This window comes from Capsella rubella, unplaced genomic scaffold, assembly GCF_000375325.1.
Source record: "Capsella rubella cultivar Monte Gargano unplaced genomic scaffold, Caprub1_0 scaffold_5, whole genome shotgun sequence".
NCBI classification, from domain to species: Eukaryota; Viridiplantae; Streptophyta; class Magnoliopsida; order Brassicales; family Brassicaceae; genus Capsella; species Capsella rubella.
Window position 1 is genome coordinate 1242788 of NW_006238919.1, and position 17571 is coordinate 1260358.

A 17571-nucleotide genomic window follows, 5' to 3' on the forward strand; every position below is an offset into this window, starting at 1 on the left:
AATTAAAAGGTTGAAATATATAAAATAATTAGAATTTAGAATATTAAAAGTACTTTTTTGTGATATAATTACTATTGATAAAATATGTTATATATCAAACTATGTAAATTTAGATAGTTCACGTGTAGTTTGTTAAAATCACAATTATAATGGTAAAGCGAGTTATGAATAATGTTTTTTACCAAATGAATTATGTTACGAGTTGATTTTTCATAAAATATATTGTAAGTATGTAATTTTTATGTATATTCCTACTTCTACTACAGAAATGGTCAATTGAATAATTTGTCGATAAAGATTATTTCATGCTGTTAAATTTTTATTGTTATTTAATTTGTATCAAAACTCAATATATTATTATTTACTCGCTTTTTTCGTTTATTATTTTATTTAAACTTATTATACAAATATATAATTCACCGTAATCGAATGCATTGCAATAAAATTAAAATATAACATATTCTAATCAATTAAAAATTATATATATATAATTATTTCCCCCGCGCTGTAGTGCGGGTCCGAACCTAGTTAACTAAATAATTACGACTACATTTTCCTCTTATATAAATAAAAAAACAAAAATAGTTAGAATTACAAATAGATATTTGTCAGCTTTACTATATAGTGGCTAACTTTTTCTTCAACATTTTTCATCAAATTGTTTCTGTCAAAGTTTCATGTTAAACTTAATTATGTCTTATTTTCCTATTTCTATTTACTCTGTTTTGGTTAAATATTTTTCAACCAATTTATTTCTAGAATTGCAAGTAATCATCGTATTTTGTAACATTATTATTTTAAAAGCTTGGTTAACAATTTTGTGGAGAGAAAGAAAAATAATATGTTTAAGAACTTATATTTTGTTTTATTTTTTATTTATATGATAAATATGTTAATTTGTGTAAACACTTTTTTTTTGTTTAAACTAAAATTTTTTTTTGCTTCGGATACTCATTAACCTTCGCACGGCTCTGATCCTAGCTACTACAATGGTATGTGGTATCATTAACTCAATCACTCTCTTGTTTGGTAATCCAATACAAGAGTTGTTGAAATATTCAGACACACACACTAACAATTCGGCTTCGGGTTCTATCAAGATCCAAGGTTTGTGGTATTAACTGATAATTAATTCTACTAATTTTTGTTTTGTTTTTAATGCTATAATTAGCTTTGATCATCTCCATCTTTCTTTTATTTAAAGATTCTGGATTTTTACTTTTGCTTTCACCTCTATTCCACTGGTAACTCCTTATAATTCTATTATTCCTTTCTATTTCTTTCACTATATCAAAGTTTGATACTCATTCATCTTTGTTGTTTATCTAGTGCTCTCTCTTTTCCTCAACACAAGTGTTTTGTCTTAGTAGACTGCATTGATCACCGTGCAATAAGGTAACGTTACTGAATAATTTTGTTACATTTCATAAATTTCTATAAGATTTTATTTGGATTAAAAGCTTATACGATATGAATAGGAGTATGTACGTGGGAATATTCAAAGTTTTTTTGCATGGTGTATTTTTAGTATTTTAGTTTGTTTTGATGCTTTCTAAATTGTGATTTTTTCACTTCGCAGGGTTTATTTCTTTCCAACTCTTTTCAAATAAAGAAATGGGTTTGGTTTCTTCTCAAAAGTCATACATTCTTCTGCTCCTCCTCTCTTTTCTCAATGTCTCCACCATTTACTCACGCAAGCCATCAAAAGAAGACGTGCTTTTTGGTGGGAATTTTCCGGCTATGTATGTTATTGGAGATTCATTGGTTGATGCAGGGAACAATAACCATCTTCCGACGTTAATCAAAGCGAATTATCCACCTTATGGTTCTGACTTTGAAGGTGGCAAAGCTACCGGACGTTTTAGTAATGGCAAAACAATTGCTGACTACATTGGTATGTATATGAATATGATTAAGGACAAAACACGAATTCAAAATGTTTTTTTTTAAGGATCATTTGAACTATTGAAGTTTTTTAACGTTGTATTCTTGTTATATGTTTTTTCTTTGGTTCAGCTATTTATTATAAGCTTCCTTTGGTTCCTGCTTATTTGGGGTTACCTGACACCCGGAAGGATATTATCAAAACTGGTTTTAACTATGCTTCTGCTGGCTGTGGGATTCTTCCTCTCACTGGAAAGATTGCGGTAAGGTCTTCAAAAAAAGATCTTCGAAAATTCTAATAAATGGATTTTTATTTTGATAATTCATTGTATGGACAGGGGAAATGTCTCTCGTTAAGCAAACAAGTTAAGCTATTCGAGGGCACAATCAATAAGCATCTGAAGGACAGCTTGGTAGCGCCATTTTCGCTGAGAGATCACTTGGCTAACTCGTTGTTCATGACCGTGATTGGGGTTAATGACTATGCATTCTTCTATACTAGGTTTACTGATGCAAATGTTTTCGCTGATAAGCTTCTTCACAAGTTCTTGGGAAAAATAGAGGTAAAAGGGTTTTCACATATTATTCACAAGTTCTTGGAACAAACCGAATCAAACGAATTTGAACCATACTTATATAATATAAACCAATCTTCCAACCACCAAAAACATTCTACTAAATATTTTAAATTTTGTTACAGAAATTGCATAAGTTAGGAGCAAGAAAGTTCTTCATCAACAACATAAAACCATTAGGATGTTACCCGAATATGATAACAAAGACCGTGCCACGAGGAAGCTGCAACGAACGTGTAAACCTTGCGATCAGCATTTACAACAAAAAGCTCAGAGATAGCCTTCCTGTTATGAAGAAAAAGTTGAACAACACTTCGTTTCTATACTCGGATTACTTCAAGTTCATGTTGGGACTAAGAGGACCTTCAAGAAACCAAGAGAGTTCAAATCTTTTGAACACGACAGGCCCTTGTTGTCCTTTAGATTACGATGGAAGTTTAACATCAAGTTGCAAACGCGATTCCCCTTCGTGTAAGGCACCAGACACTACTCATATTTTCTTTGATCCTCGTCATCCGACTCAGTTGGCGAACTTCATGTACTCCATCGCGTGTTTCGACGAGAGAACTATTTGCCATGTGGTGTGATTTAACAATCTTTAGAATTATAACAACACAACCAAATGTGGTTGTTGTTTGTTTCTTCCATATCATCAATTCTTGAAACATTTTGCTACCAAGTCTTGACGTTTTTTTTTTTAATATTCAACTCAACGTTATTACTTTTGAATTTGTTTTATCCAATCGAGGTGATCGTCGTATCGTTATTTTTATTTAAATCGTTTTGATAAGAACAAAAAAAAAGTCATAATTCATGTACATACGAAAGCTTCAAAGTTCAAAATTTTGGTTTACATGTAAACCATTAAATAAGCCGTGACAACGTTAAAAGAAAAAAAGCACACTACAAAAAGGATATTACACACCATAAAACAAACATATTTCACTTTATGAAACTATATGGTTAATTATATATCTATAAAGATATTTTATATTATGATTTTAGAACTAGTTGTTCTTGGGAGGATGATGCTTAGCTCTCCAATAATCAGCAGTGTAAGCAACGAGTCCATCCTCTTCAACACTTTTGCTCGAGTTTCTCTCTGTCTTTCCATTTCCTCTCTTTAGTGTTGTTTCTTCTTCTCCACTTGTCATCATAAGTTTTCTTCCTCCTATCATCTTCTTCATCACATTTATGGAAGGAAATATTTTATTTATTTATTTTAAGATGCGTTATGGAATGAAAGATGTGAGATCGTAAAAGAAAAAACTTAACGGACAATGAAATTTATATATTTTCTTTTCCAATGAAAGTAGAAGAATTGAATCTAACATGAGAAAAAAAAAATTTGCATGATTGATAAGAAAAACATTCGATATGAAAGTGAAACAACCACTATATACCTTAGCAGTTGAAACGAAGTCACCGCTTGATTGTTGATTCCCATCTTCTAATGATGAAAGAACACAAAGAACAAAATAAGGTTATTATTTGTTAATACTTGAGTAAGCTATTCTAGTAAGACTAGAATTTTCATGCATGCATGTGTATATATTTATGCATGCAAACTGTAAAAGTAAAATAAATCTGTAAGAAATTTGTTTTCAAGCTTTAGATTGGTTTGAGTATCAAAGTTAAATACTATAGTTAGGCTCTTTTAGATGGAAAAAAAAAAAGATAGAGCGACACTAACCATGAAGTGAATATCGAAAGGAGAAAAATAAAAGAAGAATGATCAACACACATAAAATCTTTGACAAAGTAGTCATGACTCTTTTCTTTTGTCTTTCACCTCCTTTAAAACTTGATATATCTTCCTTTGTTATTCTTATGATGTTCCTAGCTAGGCCGGATTATAAAAAAGAAAGAGACGAGTCTATATATAAAGGAGATTGTCGACCATATGTTATACGTTCGTGTATACATAATTAGTCCATAACCATGTGTCTCTATTAACGTGTAATGTATGGATTCTTACGATGAAAAAAGTTGTACTTATAAATATTTACGATTTCTGCCATAACGTCCATATTCAAACCACTCAAAGTTTTATATATTGACACATATATCTTAACACATCACTAGTTTTTGATAAAGTTGTATCAGTAAATAAAGTCAATAATTATAGGGTATCAATATTCAAAAAGTTTTAGATATTTTGTTTCTGACTGTTCTATTTATATACACTGTTTTGTTCAAATATTTGTTATAATAATTAATTCATAAATGTTAGGACCTAGGAGGTCAAAATACTCAAACCTATGTCAAAAGCAATACTCTCGCAAATTGAGAAAAACAAAGAGACGACGAGTCTGCATGAATGCTCGAGTCTCTGCACATGCTTTTTATTTTATTTTGTGGAGAGCAATTTCGCAATCTCAATGCCTTATTAAACCACTGCCACTAGCTTATTATATCTCATAAATCGATATCATTTATTTTTCTGAAAGAATATTTGGTAATTATTGTACGGACAACCTAAAAGAATAAACTTAAACAAAATTCCCTTTTCTCTCTGACACTATGAACTTTACAAAGTAATATATATACGTAATGCAGTTTATATATCACTCTTCTGTATATTTTCAGAAACTATTACATCTGCTTACAATAAAAATCAGTTTCAATTATTTTTATTTTTTTTGAAAGATCGACGCTTTACATAATCTTAGAATATTTATATAATGTTAATTTCTTATATTAAAAGATAATATAATTTCCAAGTAGTAAATATTGAATATATATGTCTAATTTTTTATATATTAATATATGTGTCTAATTCATCAACATATTTTCGGAAAATAATGAATACTTTTTTACTTGCTTATAGCTATTCGCCTATTCGTGTTGTTAAACGTATGACTCTTCCAACCATTATATTGCCTAGCCAATACGAAATTTACGTAAAAGTTATGAAGACAGATAATCAGTAATTTAATTAGATTTTTTTCTGATTTACTAATTATTGTAAGAATGTTAATTTATAAAACAAAATTGTTCAATAAACAAGAATTTGCTTTGAAAAAAAAATCTCTAAACATCGAAGAAAGGAGACTAAACTGTGGTCCGTTAAAGATTTGAGAGTTGTAAACAAGAAGACAACAATTACGTAAATTGTAATTCATAAGTTTGCGTGCTTCGTGCTTGTCTACCTCCACACCCGGCTTACGATGAATCACACTCTTTTTAATATTCAAGATTTGTACATATGTTAGTAATGATCATGATCGTATACTTATTTCTATATTTATAATTTTGTGTTACTAAACTTACTATATATAGATATTATATTATAACCAATACAACAAGCCCATAGAGTTTATCTAAAAATGAAGTGGTTTTGATTTACCAATATGAATTTTGTAGATATAATACATGGTTTTAATTTTTCAAACTATTTCAAAAATTTTACACATTTTTCTGATAATTACCATTCATAAATTCCAAGTTTTGATCCAAAATGGGATAAATTAACACCTTTGGCTTCATTTACTATTCTTAAAAGAAATTTGCAATTTTTTTTTCTTTATATCAGAAGAACACATGTATTATAGTCAGTCACAAAAATGTAGAAATTGCAAAAAAAAAGGTAGAGGACGGTGAGAAGTCGGTAACTGTATATGTTTTAGTTAAATAAGTTAATGGGTATGGAATGTATAACCTATGATTTTGATTTTTTACAATAATTGGCAATCGTGTAACTTCGTTAGACTCAACATTGTAGTATTTTATTTAGTTCACATCATTCCTAAAAATCAAATATGTATATCTTTTTGTCTTGTTGTGTATATGCATGATGCATGTAAGCTAATATATGTAGATTTTTCTTTGTTCATATATGAGTAATTGACTTGACCCTATTGTTCAGGCTCAGTTTCTTGACATATAGGCCTGTTTCATCCTTTAGTCTCCAGTTTAAATTTAACGGGCCTTAACATTTAGGCCCAAATATAGCTTTCACGTTTGAAAATTTTGAGCAATTAAAATATACTCGCCCCATTGAGCGCGTGAGTCCAGACATTTGCTGTGGACTGTACAACCAGTTTACATGTCTTTGGTTTTGTTAATTTACAAAATTTGAAATTAAGGAAAATTGTTTGTGTTCCAAAAAAAAAAAAAAAGGAAAATTGTTTTTTAATTCGGTTTGTTTGATAAAATCCCATGAATCATCTATTTAAATTAATCACAATAACTACTAATTCAATAATTATAATTTTATTTATTGCATATATAACTAGTTCAATGTCAGAATCATAACAGTCTTTTATAAACTGTTGGTTTGGTATTATCATCTGTTCCCAAACTCAAATCTTCTCGAGTAGCGGCGCGTGTGAAACAAACGGATAATCCTACGGTTTTGATGAAATGGCTAATCGTAGACCTCACAATCTCAATTCTCAAAACATCTCTTACTCTACACGCCTTTCTTCTAGAAACCTCTTCTACTCTACTCACTCTCCTTAAACCTTTTATAGGGTTTTTAGGTTACTCTTTGTTCAACTACTACTTACTTACAAAGTACATACAAACTCTTTTTCTCTTAAGAGATAGATAAAGAGAGGGTTTGAGAAATCTCAAATCTTTCAATCTAATGGCTCCTGCTTTGAGTAGAAGTCTATACACAAGTCCTTTGACTTCTGTTCCAATCACTCCTGTCTCTTCTTCCCGTCTCTCTCATCTCAGAACCTCGTTTCTGCCTCGTGGCGGCGCTCTTAGAACCGGCGTTTCCTGTACCTGGAATCTCGAGAAGAGATGTAATCGATTCGCCGTTAAGTGTGACGCCGCCGTGGCTGAGAAAGAGACGACTGAAGAAGGCTCCGGTGAGAAGTTTGAGTACCAAGCTGAGGTTGGTTTCTCTTTGATTTTTATAAAGTTTCAATCTTTATCTTGTGGGCATGTTTCAATTCAATTCTTATAGTCTCTGTTCGTGGATTGATTTAGTTTTTGATTTCTTTTGGTTGAAGTGAATGTAAAGTTTTGAGATTTGATTGTTGAAATCTCATTTGCAGGTTAGTAGATTGTTGGATTTGATTGTTCATAGCTTATACAGTCACAAGGAGGTGTTTCTCAGGGAACTTGTCAGGTGAATGTCAAAATATTTGTGATATACTAATGGATTTAGAAGTGATTTGTGTGTTTCTTTTAAAGTCTGATTTTTTATGTGTTTGTATGTATCCAGTAACGCAAGTGATGCTTTGGATAAGTTGAGGTTCATGAGTGTTACAGAGCCTGCTCTGCTTGGAGATGGTGGAGAGCTTGAGATTAGGATTAAGCCTGATCCTGAGAACGGCACCATTACCATAACGTATGAGTGAATTCTTATCTTCGTATTTTGTTACTTGAGTCTTGATAATTATATAGAACTGTTTACTTAAAAGAGATTTGATGTGACTATGCAGTGATACTGGTATTGGTATGACAAAGGAAGAACTTATAGACTGCCTTGGAACTATTGCTCAAAGTGGTACTTCAAAATTCTTGAAGGCTCTAAAGGTTTGTTCATCTCTCTGAAAATTAGTTGCTAGCAACTGTCAAATTTTCAGGCTCATTGTCTTAATAGCTCTATCTTTATTCAGGAAAACAAGGACCTCGGTGCTGATAACGGCTTGATTGGGCAGTTTGGTGTTGGGTTTTACTCTGCTTTCTTAGTTGCTGAAAAGGTTAAGACTTTAAACTTTTGTTTCTTAGCGTCTTTTGGTTAGTGTAATTGTTATGAGGAGTGAGCTTATAGTTGTCTCTGCTTTCAGATTGTTGTGTCCACCAAAAGCCCCAAATCTGACAAGCAATATGTTTGGGAATCAGTGGCTGATAGTAGCTCATATGTGATCAGAGAAGAAACAGACCCTGAAAACATTCTACGCCGTGGAACGCAGATCACCTTGTATTTGAGGGTACTTTACTCTATACAATCATTATTTCATTTGATGTGCCGAATTGAGATCTTTTATAGTTAAGTTGACTGTTTATTCCCGGCTGCAGGATGATGACAAGTACGAATTCGCGGAGTCTGCGAGAATCAAGAATCTTGTGAAGAATTACTCTCAGTTTGTTGGGTTTCCCATCTATACATGGCAGGAGAAATCAAGGACTATTGAGGTGAAGATGTCAGCTTTGTCTTTAACTATAACAGTGTATTCACGTTGCTAAATGTGTTTGGAAAATTTGTAACTCGGTGTAGGTTGAAGAGGAAGAGCCAGTGAAGGAAGGAGAAGAGGTAAAAACTTAATGGTTTTAAATTATCTGTATACGTTGTCCAAAACCAAGTACTGTTTTAGACTTTTGTTTGCTAAGTTGATTTTGTTACTTATTTGTTTCTAGGGTGAGCCAAAGAAAAAGAAGACAACTAAAACTGAGAAGTACTGGGATTGGGAACTAGCCAACGAGACAAAACCGCTATGGGTAAGCCTAATAGCTTTATAGTGTGTTTTGTCTTCGTTCAACATGTTTGCTGATTGGTTTGTGTCTTTGAATAGATGCGCAATTCAAAGGAAGTGGAAAAAGAAGAGTACAATGAGTTCTACAAAAAAGCTTTCAGTGAGTTCTTGGATCCACTTGCTCACACACACTTCACAACTGAGGTCCTTATCCTTATACACTATTTACATACATGTCAAATTGATAAATTCTTCGACTTGTGCTTACTAATTATATTGTTTTGATTCTCAAAGGGTGAAGTTGAGTTCAGGAGCATTTTGTACATTCCTGGGATGGGTCCTCTCAACAACGAGGATGTGACAAACCCTAAGACAAAGAACATTCGTCTCTACGTGAAGCGTGTGTTTATCTCTGACGATTTTGATGGAGAACTTGTGAGTCTTATGTATATATTAGTTCTTTCTTTTGTAGAACCCTCTATGGATATCCCCTGGTTACATTTTTGTCTGACCATGTTTCGTAATCTATATGCAGTTCCCGAGATACTTGAGCTTTGTGAAGGGTGTGGTGGACTCAGATGATCTTCCTCTTAACGTTTCCCGTGAAATTCTCCAAGAAAGCAGGATTGTAAGTGGTCAACTGTTAGTAATACAAAATGTTGATTTATATAAGAACCTCACCTCCTAACTAAACTATTTTCTTGATTATATTCAGGTAAGAATCATGAGAAAGAGGCTCATTAGGAAAACCTTTGACATGATTCAAGAAATCTCAGAAAGTGAAAACAAAGAGGTACGTATCTCCCTAATCTAATTTTGTTCACTTGAACTCGTTTGAAGGTCAGAGATATTTATATGGTAGAAATGATTCCAGGATTACAAGAAATTCTGGGAGAACTTTGGTAGATTCCTTAAATTGGGTTGTATTGAAGACACTGGTAACCACAAGCGTATTACACCGCTTCTTAGATTCTACAGTTCCAAGAATGAAGAGGAATTGACAAGCTTGGATGAGTACATCGAGAACATGGGAGAGAACCAAAAGGCGATCTACTACCTTGCAACCGATAGCTTAAAGAGTGCCAAGTCCGCCCCTTTCTTGGAAAAACTAATCCAAAAAGACATTGAGGTAAAGTATATTCTTCAAGCTTAGGTTTTCATCTTCAAAAGATATTGTCTTGGCACATGATTCTGGTTTGATTTGTTTTCTTACTGTTGGTTTTTTGAATGATAGGTTCTATACTTGGTTGAACCGATTGATGAGGTTGCAATTCAGAATTTACAGACCTACAAAGAAAAGAAGTTTGTTGATATCAGCAAAGAGGATTTGGAACTTGGTAAGTATTGTTTTCGTCAAACCTCGTGCTTTTTTCTTGTCCATTTGTTTGTAACAAATTCTGTATATTCTCGCAGGAGATGAAGATGAAGTAAAGGAAAGAGAAGCTAAACAAGAGTTTAACCTGCTCTGTGACTGGATTAAACAGCAGCTCGGTGAAAAAGTTGCTAAAGTCCAAGTCTCAAACCGTTTGAGCTCTTCTCCTTGTGTGCTTGTCTCAGGCAAATTCGGATGGTCAGCTAATATGGAAAGGTTAGTACTTTAGCAAAAGCAATACTAAAACCGAAATTGACATCATCAAACTTAATGTGGTTGTTTATGGTGAAAGATTAATGAAGGCACAAGCTCTTGGAGACACTTCAAGCTTGGAGTTCATGAGAGGTAGGAGAATTCTAGAGATCAATCCAGATCATCCCATCATCAAAGACTTGAATGTAAGTTTGTGCGATATATTCCCTTGTGAATCTCGACTCAAAAATCTCGAAAAAGCTTTAAAACTTTTGTATTTTTTTTGGTGTAGGCTGCTTGTAAGAATGCACCAGATAGCAGTGAAGCAACAAGAGTGGTCGACCTCTTATATGATACTGCTATAATCTCAAGTGGATTCACTGTAAGACCCTCTTATATTACACTGCTATAATATCAGTAAATGTCTTGACCTGTTTACTCACTTTTGATGTGTTTGTTGAACAGCCTGATAGCCCGGCTGAGCTAGGGAACAAGATATATGAGATGATGGCAATGGCGGTAGGAGGAAGATGGGGCAGAGTTGAAGAAGAAGAAGAAAGCGCGACTGTGAATGAAGGAGATGACAAAAGTGGAGAAACAGAAGTAGTTGAACCATCTGAAGTTAGGGCAGAGAGTGATCCTTGGCAAGATTGATCCTTTTTTCTTTCCTTATTTTGTTTTCAGTGAAAGTTTTGACACAAAAGGGGTTATCTTTCCATTAGCAGTATTATGGGCCAATTTAAATCACTGATGAACGAGATTATCCATTATTATGTAGTTTGATCTTTGATAATTCAAATAAATTTTAGAGAATCAAGAGATTATAAAGTAAACAAACATTGCTGATTCTTTTTCAAGGACTTGCATTAGAATTGTGGTACCCTTAGATCTTTAATTTCATGAAGATGTGGCATCTGTTTTCTTAAGGCTTTATGTTTAACAAAAGCTTCTGCAGAAGCTTTTTACACTGCATAATTCAAACCAAATCAAGATTTTTACATGTCCAAGATGGAGTTTTGTAAGAATCTTTCATACGAACTAATGAAAAATTTTCAGAGGATCAAAGAACTGAGAAAGGAAACAACAAAAACTCTTACCTGAGATCTCTAGCTCACCATGAAACAAAGCTGGTCTGGATGGTGGCTAAATATTTTATACTTTGTCTGAAGGCTAAAGAAAAGGTGTTTGTGTTTTATTTATCCCACATCGCTCAGCTATGAAGATCTCACTATTGGACTTGGTGTATAAAATAGACGCTCGATGGTCCTCACAATTCATACCTTTCTCGGCCTTTTGGCTAAGATCAAGTGTAGTATCTGTTCTTATCAGTTTAATATCTGATATATGGGTCATCGGCCCATACGATATTAACTCTATTTTTTTAGGGAGAAAGCCCATTAAGATAGCTTGCTATCTGGGCTTTCACAAGTCGCCTATGCGTTGCACTACTGCACGGGCCTGGCTTAACCCACCATTAATTAAGTATAATAATTTTCATTAATCTGATCATCCCAATTTCAAACTGTATTAAACATTAATTCTGGTCACTAAACTGTAGCCAATAAAATTAAGATGAACATTGATTTTTATTAGTAAAAGAAAAGATGAATAATGATTTTTTCTTTTTTTTTTCAAAAAATACACCAATTAGAACTTAGAAGTAATATTTGATACAATACATGATAACTCTACATAATATCCCATCATTCTTTTTTATATGGAGGATTGTGGGACAAAAGTATTGGTCATTCAGATTTTGTGAGGAACAAGCAAGGCAAATATATTTACACATTAGAAAAGAAATCTCTAACAATTAATCTCAATAGTTAAAATATTTTCTTAAATAGACATTTAGATAAAATAATAAATGTATTGTATTATATTAAATATTTCTTAGGAATGTTATCAGAATTACTTAAAAAAATTTATAATAATTCTTATGATTTTACTATAAATTAAAATATGATAACTAATAAATTTTGAAATATTTATTTCTATATGAAATAAAATTTAATGAGTTTCAGATGATATAATAATACAAATATTATGTACAAGTTTAGATTTAATATTGAATATGTTATTGTAATAATTATTAATGATTTCCTATTAAAATTCAGATTTTAGTATGAAATCTTAATATACTTTACTTTCAATATATATTTTTCTTTAATCTAGAATATAGATTCATTTTCATTCTTAAGGTTCATTCCTATCATGTAATATTATATATTCTTCCTCTTCATTTTGATCCTTTTTGTTCCTTATCTAACTAATTTATATATAGTTTGCTTCATCCTTTTTCTTGTTCTAACTCATATTGTGTTTAGTTGTATCTTGTTAAACTATCAAATTACTCTCACCAAATCAAATGGCGTCTAAAGCTATTTCTCTCATGTTCATTTCACTAGTTCTTACATGTAAGTCTATTCGCTCGAAACATCGATTCACATACTAAATGTAATGAATAAATTTGGTTTTCTAATCACTAATGAAACTGATGTCTTGATATTAGGTATGAGATCAATGAGCATACCTAAAGTTGAAGCTCAAGTACAAAACCATAGCTGCTCGACCGTAGATGATTGCCAAGATGTTCATTGTTTAATTACATCGGTAAAATGTATAAACTCAAAATGTCAATGTCCACCGATTTCACCAATGTTAAGCAGAAAAAGTCTGAATGTAAAACCAGGTGAGACTTCAATACCGTGCAAGACAGCAAGTGATTGTGAAGATAAACTCACTTGCGTTTTTGGAAAATTTATTTGTGAACATTCACAATGTCATTGCTTAGATAAATAATTAGCGAACTTAGAAATCTGAAAAGTCTTTGTTATGTCTTTGTGTGATGATTTCAATAATAAATACAAAACAAATTTAATAAAATAATATATATATGTATTTGTGCATACGAAACTGTCGATTCTTTTTTTGTTTTCTGTTTATCTAAACAAAAATATGAACTTAAGATTAAAACATTGATTTTTTTTTTTACAATAGTAATGGCCGTAACTAAGCTGAGGGACTACTCTAAGTTTTAGATTTTCACCCTCAACATGTGTTCTTTTAAAAAACAACTTAATAATCATCACCAATATTAATTAAATTTAGATAAATAATTGTTCGCATTCGCAAGTTGTGTTGCCAATGCCAGTTGCCACTTGCCACCTTTGCATGGCTATTTCCATTTTTTCTGCAGTTTTTTAGAAAAGCTTTAAAGGTTGATCAGAAAAAATCTTTCATCAGTTAGTTGCCTAATATATATAAAGCAATGAGAAAACAGTGAACATTTCAAACAATTATATAGTCATTGAAATCAGTCCTTAAAAATAAAATAAAATTTGTTTCTAATCTATCAATGGCGTCTAGAGCGACATCACTTTTCTTCTTCTTCTTTTTTCTCATCTCTTGTAAGTGTTTCTTTTTATATCTCTATAATAAGTTTCTAAACCAACATTAAGTGCTGAGTCTGAAACATGCATGTTTAACTATGGTTGCTAAATAATTCACTTGAATATCATGTAGGCGCATTCTTGTTGCATGAAACCAATGCATCAAACAACAAGGACAGTAGCAATATTCCATCGTGCGGATCGAGAGATGATTGTGATGGCATATGGTGTAAAGGAGAAGGAAAGGCTGGAAAGTGTAACATGTGGACTTGTGACATTGAAGAAGATTGTCTTAAGATTGTTCGTTGCGAAAATTTGCCAGGACCTTATTGTATGGAAGGACTATGTACTTGTTAAAATATATGAACGCTTTGTGTTAAGAAAGAACTGCTTAGTGCATCTCTGAAATAAAATGGTTCATTGGGTAATCTGTTTTTCTAACCTTGTAAGTTGCTATGTAAAATACAATACCAACCAAAACTTAGAAGCACCATGTCTCTTTTAGACTGAAACCATGTTAACTACTATTACCGGCTGAAGGATTTTAACTTAAGAGGGAGTTTTATGAAACTTTACTAAAGGATTTTAAAACGTCTACTCTTAATTTAACAATAACTAGGTTCGGATCCGCGCTACAGCGCGGAGGAAATAATTACATATATATAACTTTTATCGGATTAGAATATGTTACATTTTAATTTTGTTAGAGTGCAGTCGATTACGGTAAATCATATATTTGTATAATAAGTTTAAATAAAATAATAAAGGAAAAAGCGAGTAAATAATCATATACTGAGTTTTGATACAATTAAAAACACGGTGAAAATTTAACAGCACGAAATAATATTTGTCGATAAATTATTCATTTTGGCCATTTTTGTAGTAAAAGTAGGAATATACGTAAAAATTACATATTTACAATATATTTTTGAAAGTCCAACCCGTAACAGAATTCATTTCGTAAAAAACATTATTCATAACTCGTTTTATCATTATAATTGTGATTTTAACAAACTACCCGTGAATTATCTAAAATTTACATATTTCAATATATAATATATTTTATCAATAAAAATTATGTCTCCAAAATTACATTTATATCTTCAAAAAAATATTTCGATATTTTAAATTCTAAAAGTTTTATATATTTGAACCTTTTATTTATAATATTTTGAAACTATTTGAAATATTAAATATGCTCATGTAACAATGGTTTTAATATTGGTCATACTTATAATGATTTTAAACCGTTGTCCAAAATATTTAACCGAGTGTAGTTGAATATTATATGTCCGTTTTGAAAAATTCAAATTGCAACATATGCAAAAAAAAAAAAAGTTAAATTTTTATTAAATATTTATATTATATAATATAATATAATAAATTAAAAATAATATCAAATAAAAGTGAAAGAAGAATAATATTTTTAAATAGATTGTATTAAATTAGTTAGAGAAATATTAGTAAATCTTATAATTAGTTATGGAAATAATACAATCATAAAATTAGATTTGGAAAGTATCCGGTGTATGTATCCAAACCCATTAATCTATCCAATTTTAAAAGATCCAATTACAAATTTTGGGTAATGTTTTGAAATTAACCCAACCCGAAAACACTTTTTGTACTTCTCTTTTACTAATATAGGGATATGTTTTTAATAACCAAGTCATGCATTCACCTTTTAATATGGTTAGTTTACTAGTTCCCCATTGTAATCGCTAATTAAGCCAAATATTTATAAAATCAATCCGAATGTAAGGATCATCCATTAACATTTTTTTTTTGAAATAACTAAGAAGTTTTGGCCAATTAACATTAACATTTTTATTAATATGTAAAATTTTACTCATTAACATATTAAAAAATTATTTAGAAAATAATTTACACATATTTTTAGTCAATTAATTAGAATCATATCATGTAAGCAAATGTAGTATATATATTGCCAGATTAATTTTGTATCTTTAAAATATATGAGGGGGGAGAAGAAAAAAATCTTCAAAATATATGAATGTATAAAAATTATGGTAAAGACTTGGATATGAGATAGAGAAAATCTAAAATATCAAGTGATTAACTTGCAAAAATAATTGAACAATAAAATTCAAAAATTTCAAAGACACTATAAAGTGCAAAGATTGTGGAGACTTATTTATGATATTATACACACACACAAAATGACATCAAAAGCAATATCCCTCTTCCTCCTCTCGCTGTTGATACCTTGTAAGACTCAACATCTCTCTCACGTCTTTTAATGAAAGAATTGTTGGATTTGTACATAGCATAACTTGTTTTGTAGTGATATGTTTGGTTAGATGTATGGATGATAAGTATACCAACAACAACATCTCAGCCTACTCAAACATTTTCCCCTTGCAAGACTACAGAAGAATGCAATGCCCCCAATTGCGCAAGCAAGAAAGCTCTATGCATGAGGGAAAAATGCTATTGTATCGGTTCATCAGTTCATTATGCGAAAGTTAACAAAGTTAAGATGGTGGAAGATTTGGAGCCATGTAAGGTGAAAACTTACAAGTGATTTTTCTTATGAGATTGAAATGTGCCCACATTGTCTTATTTGTGTTTTGATGGAATTTGTTCTACATATTATAAGAGACGTAGACGTCGTAATTGCAATTGCGTTTATGATTTATATGTTCAACGATAGCTTTAGCATGTATCGATTAATAAGATAAAATGATATATATCATCATAGTGGAAGATTTTTTTTATTTTCCTTCAATTTAAAATATTTTGGATTGCAAGTTCCAACAACAAATATTTATTTCCATATTTCTTTAGTGTTAAGAAAGAGATTGAAGGGGTAAAAACTATGTTCATTCTATTGATAACCAGAGGGTATATATAGGGATACAAATATGGTGAATAGACTAATGGGCCTATAATGGGCATCCACTAAATCATTCATAACACTCCCCCTTGGATGTCCATTAGAATCGAATAGTTGTAAATGCGCAAAACATGATGCCTCATTAAAAACCTTACCAGGAAAACCCAGTGGGAAAAACCATGGTTAAGGGAAAAAGAGTGCAGCGCGCATTTACTCCCCCTGATGAGTGCATCCGTCAAGATCCTTGAGACGACGTAATCCAAGAAGACGAACTAATTTCTTGAAAGTTGCAGTTGGAAGAGCCTTGGTGAATAAATCAGCCAGATTATCGCTTGAACGAATCTTTAGAACATTAACATCCCCATTCTTCTGAAACTCATGTGTGAAGAAGAACTTTGGGAGGATATGCTTTGTTCTATCACCTTTAATGTATCCTTCTTTTAGTTGTGCGATGCATGCAGCATTGTCTTCATACATAATTGTTGGAGTTTCTTTTCCCTCAGATATACCACAATCTTTCTTTATATGCTGAACGACGGACCGCAACCATACACATTCGCGACTGGCTTCATGGATAGCTAGAATCTCTGCATGGTTAGAAGAAGTGGCTGCAATGGTTTGCTTCATAGATCGCCAAGCGATGGCAGTACCACCACATGAGAATATATATCCTGTTTGTGATCGACCATTATGAGGATCAGATAAGTATCCTGCATCTGCAAAACCAATCAAATCTCCTTTGGCTTGGTTAGAAAAGAATAAACCCATGTCTTTCGTTCCATTGAGGTAACGAAGTATATGTTTAATCCCATTCCAGTGCCTTCGAGTTGGGCATGAGCTAAACCTTGCCAGTAAATTTACTGCAAAAGATATATCAGGTCTTGTATGACAAGCAAGATACATCAATGCTCCAATAGCACTTAAG

General features: G+C 31.7%; 4 protein-coding genes, 1 long non-coding RNA gene and 1 other non-coding gene across 9 annotated transcripts; 4 read left to right on the forward strand and 2 right to left on the reverse strand.

The window, feature by feature from the left end:
- Window positions 1-1614: 1614 nt before the first annotated feature.
- On the forward strand, window positions 1615-3046 carry LOC17886745 (GDSL esterase/lipase At2g04020). The gene is made up of 5 exons (XM_023783468.1): window positions 1615-1894; window positions 2017-2147; window positions 2223-2447; window positions 2585-2668; window positions 2801-3046. The coding sequence occupies exons 1-5, from the start codon at window positions 1615-1617 to the stop codon at window positions 3044-3046; spliced, it is 966 nt and encodes a 321-aa protein (XP_023639236.1).
- Window positions 3047-3269: 223 nt separating this feature from the next.
- LOC17886629 (root meristem growth factor 3) lies at window positions 3270-4285 on the reverse strand. Of its 4 annotated transcripts, none has more exons than XM_023783359.1 (3): window positions 4153-4285; window positions 3863-3906; window positions 3270-3637 (listed from the first exon to the last, which is right to left on the reverse strand). In XM_023783359.1, exons 1-3 carry the CDS (start codon window positions 4226-4228, stop codon window positions 3467-3469), a joined length of 291 nt encoding a protein of 96 aa, XP_023639127.1. In that variant the 5' UTR covers window positions 4229-4285; the 3' UTR covers window positions 3270-3466. The 4 variants fall into 4 exon arrangements, with proteins under 4 accessions (XP_023639127.1, XP_023639126.1, XP_023639125.1 ...); XM_023783358.1 differs by having other exon boundaries at window positions 3270-3640; XM_023783357.1 differs by having other exon boundaries at window positions 3863-3909.
- A 2672-nt stretch (window positions 4286-6957) lies between these two features.
- On the forward strand, window positions 6958-11210 carry LOC17886782 (heat shock protein 90-5, chloroplastic). Its single transcript, XM_006292389.2, has 19 exons — window positions 6958-7305; window positions 7469-7542; window positions 7639-7764; window positions 7859-7952; window positions 8036-8119; window positions 8207-8350; window positions 8439-8555; window positions 8638-8673; window positions 8778-8858; window positions 8933-9037; window positions 9128-9268; window positions 9369-9461; window positions 9549-9626; window positions 9708-9962; window positions 10068-10170; window positions 10247-10421; window positions 10498-10603; window positions 10690-10779; window positions 10863-11210. Exons 1-19 carry the CDS (start codon window positions 7051-7053, stop codon window positions 11049-11051), a joined length of 2346 nt encoding a protein of 781 aa, XP_006292451.1. The 5' UTR covers window positions 6958-7050; the 3' UTR covers window positions 11052-11210.
- On the reverse strand, window positions 11142-11861 carry LOC111830454. Its single transcript, XR_002833819.1, has 2 exons — window positions 11495-11861; window positions 11142-11364 (listed from the first exon to the last, which is right to left on the reverse strand). It is a non-coding gene; the product is annotated as an uncharacterized LOC111830454 (long non-coding RNA).
- LOC111830798 lies at window positions 11674-11869 on the forward strand. Its single transcript, XR_002834128.1, has one exon. It is a non-coding gene; the product is annotated as a U2 spliceosomal RNA (small nuclear RNA).
- Window positions 11870-13696: 1827 nt separating this feature from the next.
- LOC17887147 (defensin-like protein 293) lies at window positions 13697-14230 on the forward strand. The gene is made up of 2 exons (XM_006292843.2): window positions 13697-13807; window positions 13923-14230. Exons 1-2 carry the CDS (start codon window positions 13756-13758, stop codon window positions 14144-14146), a joined length of 276 nt encoding a protein of 91 aa, XP_006292905.1. The 5' UTR covers window positions 13697-13755; the 3' UTR covers window positions 14147-14230.
- The last annotated feature ends 3341 nt before the right edge of the window (window positions 14231-17571 follow it).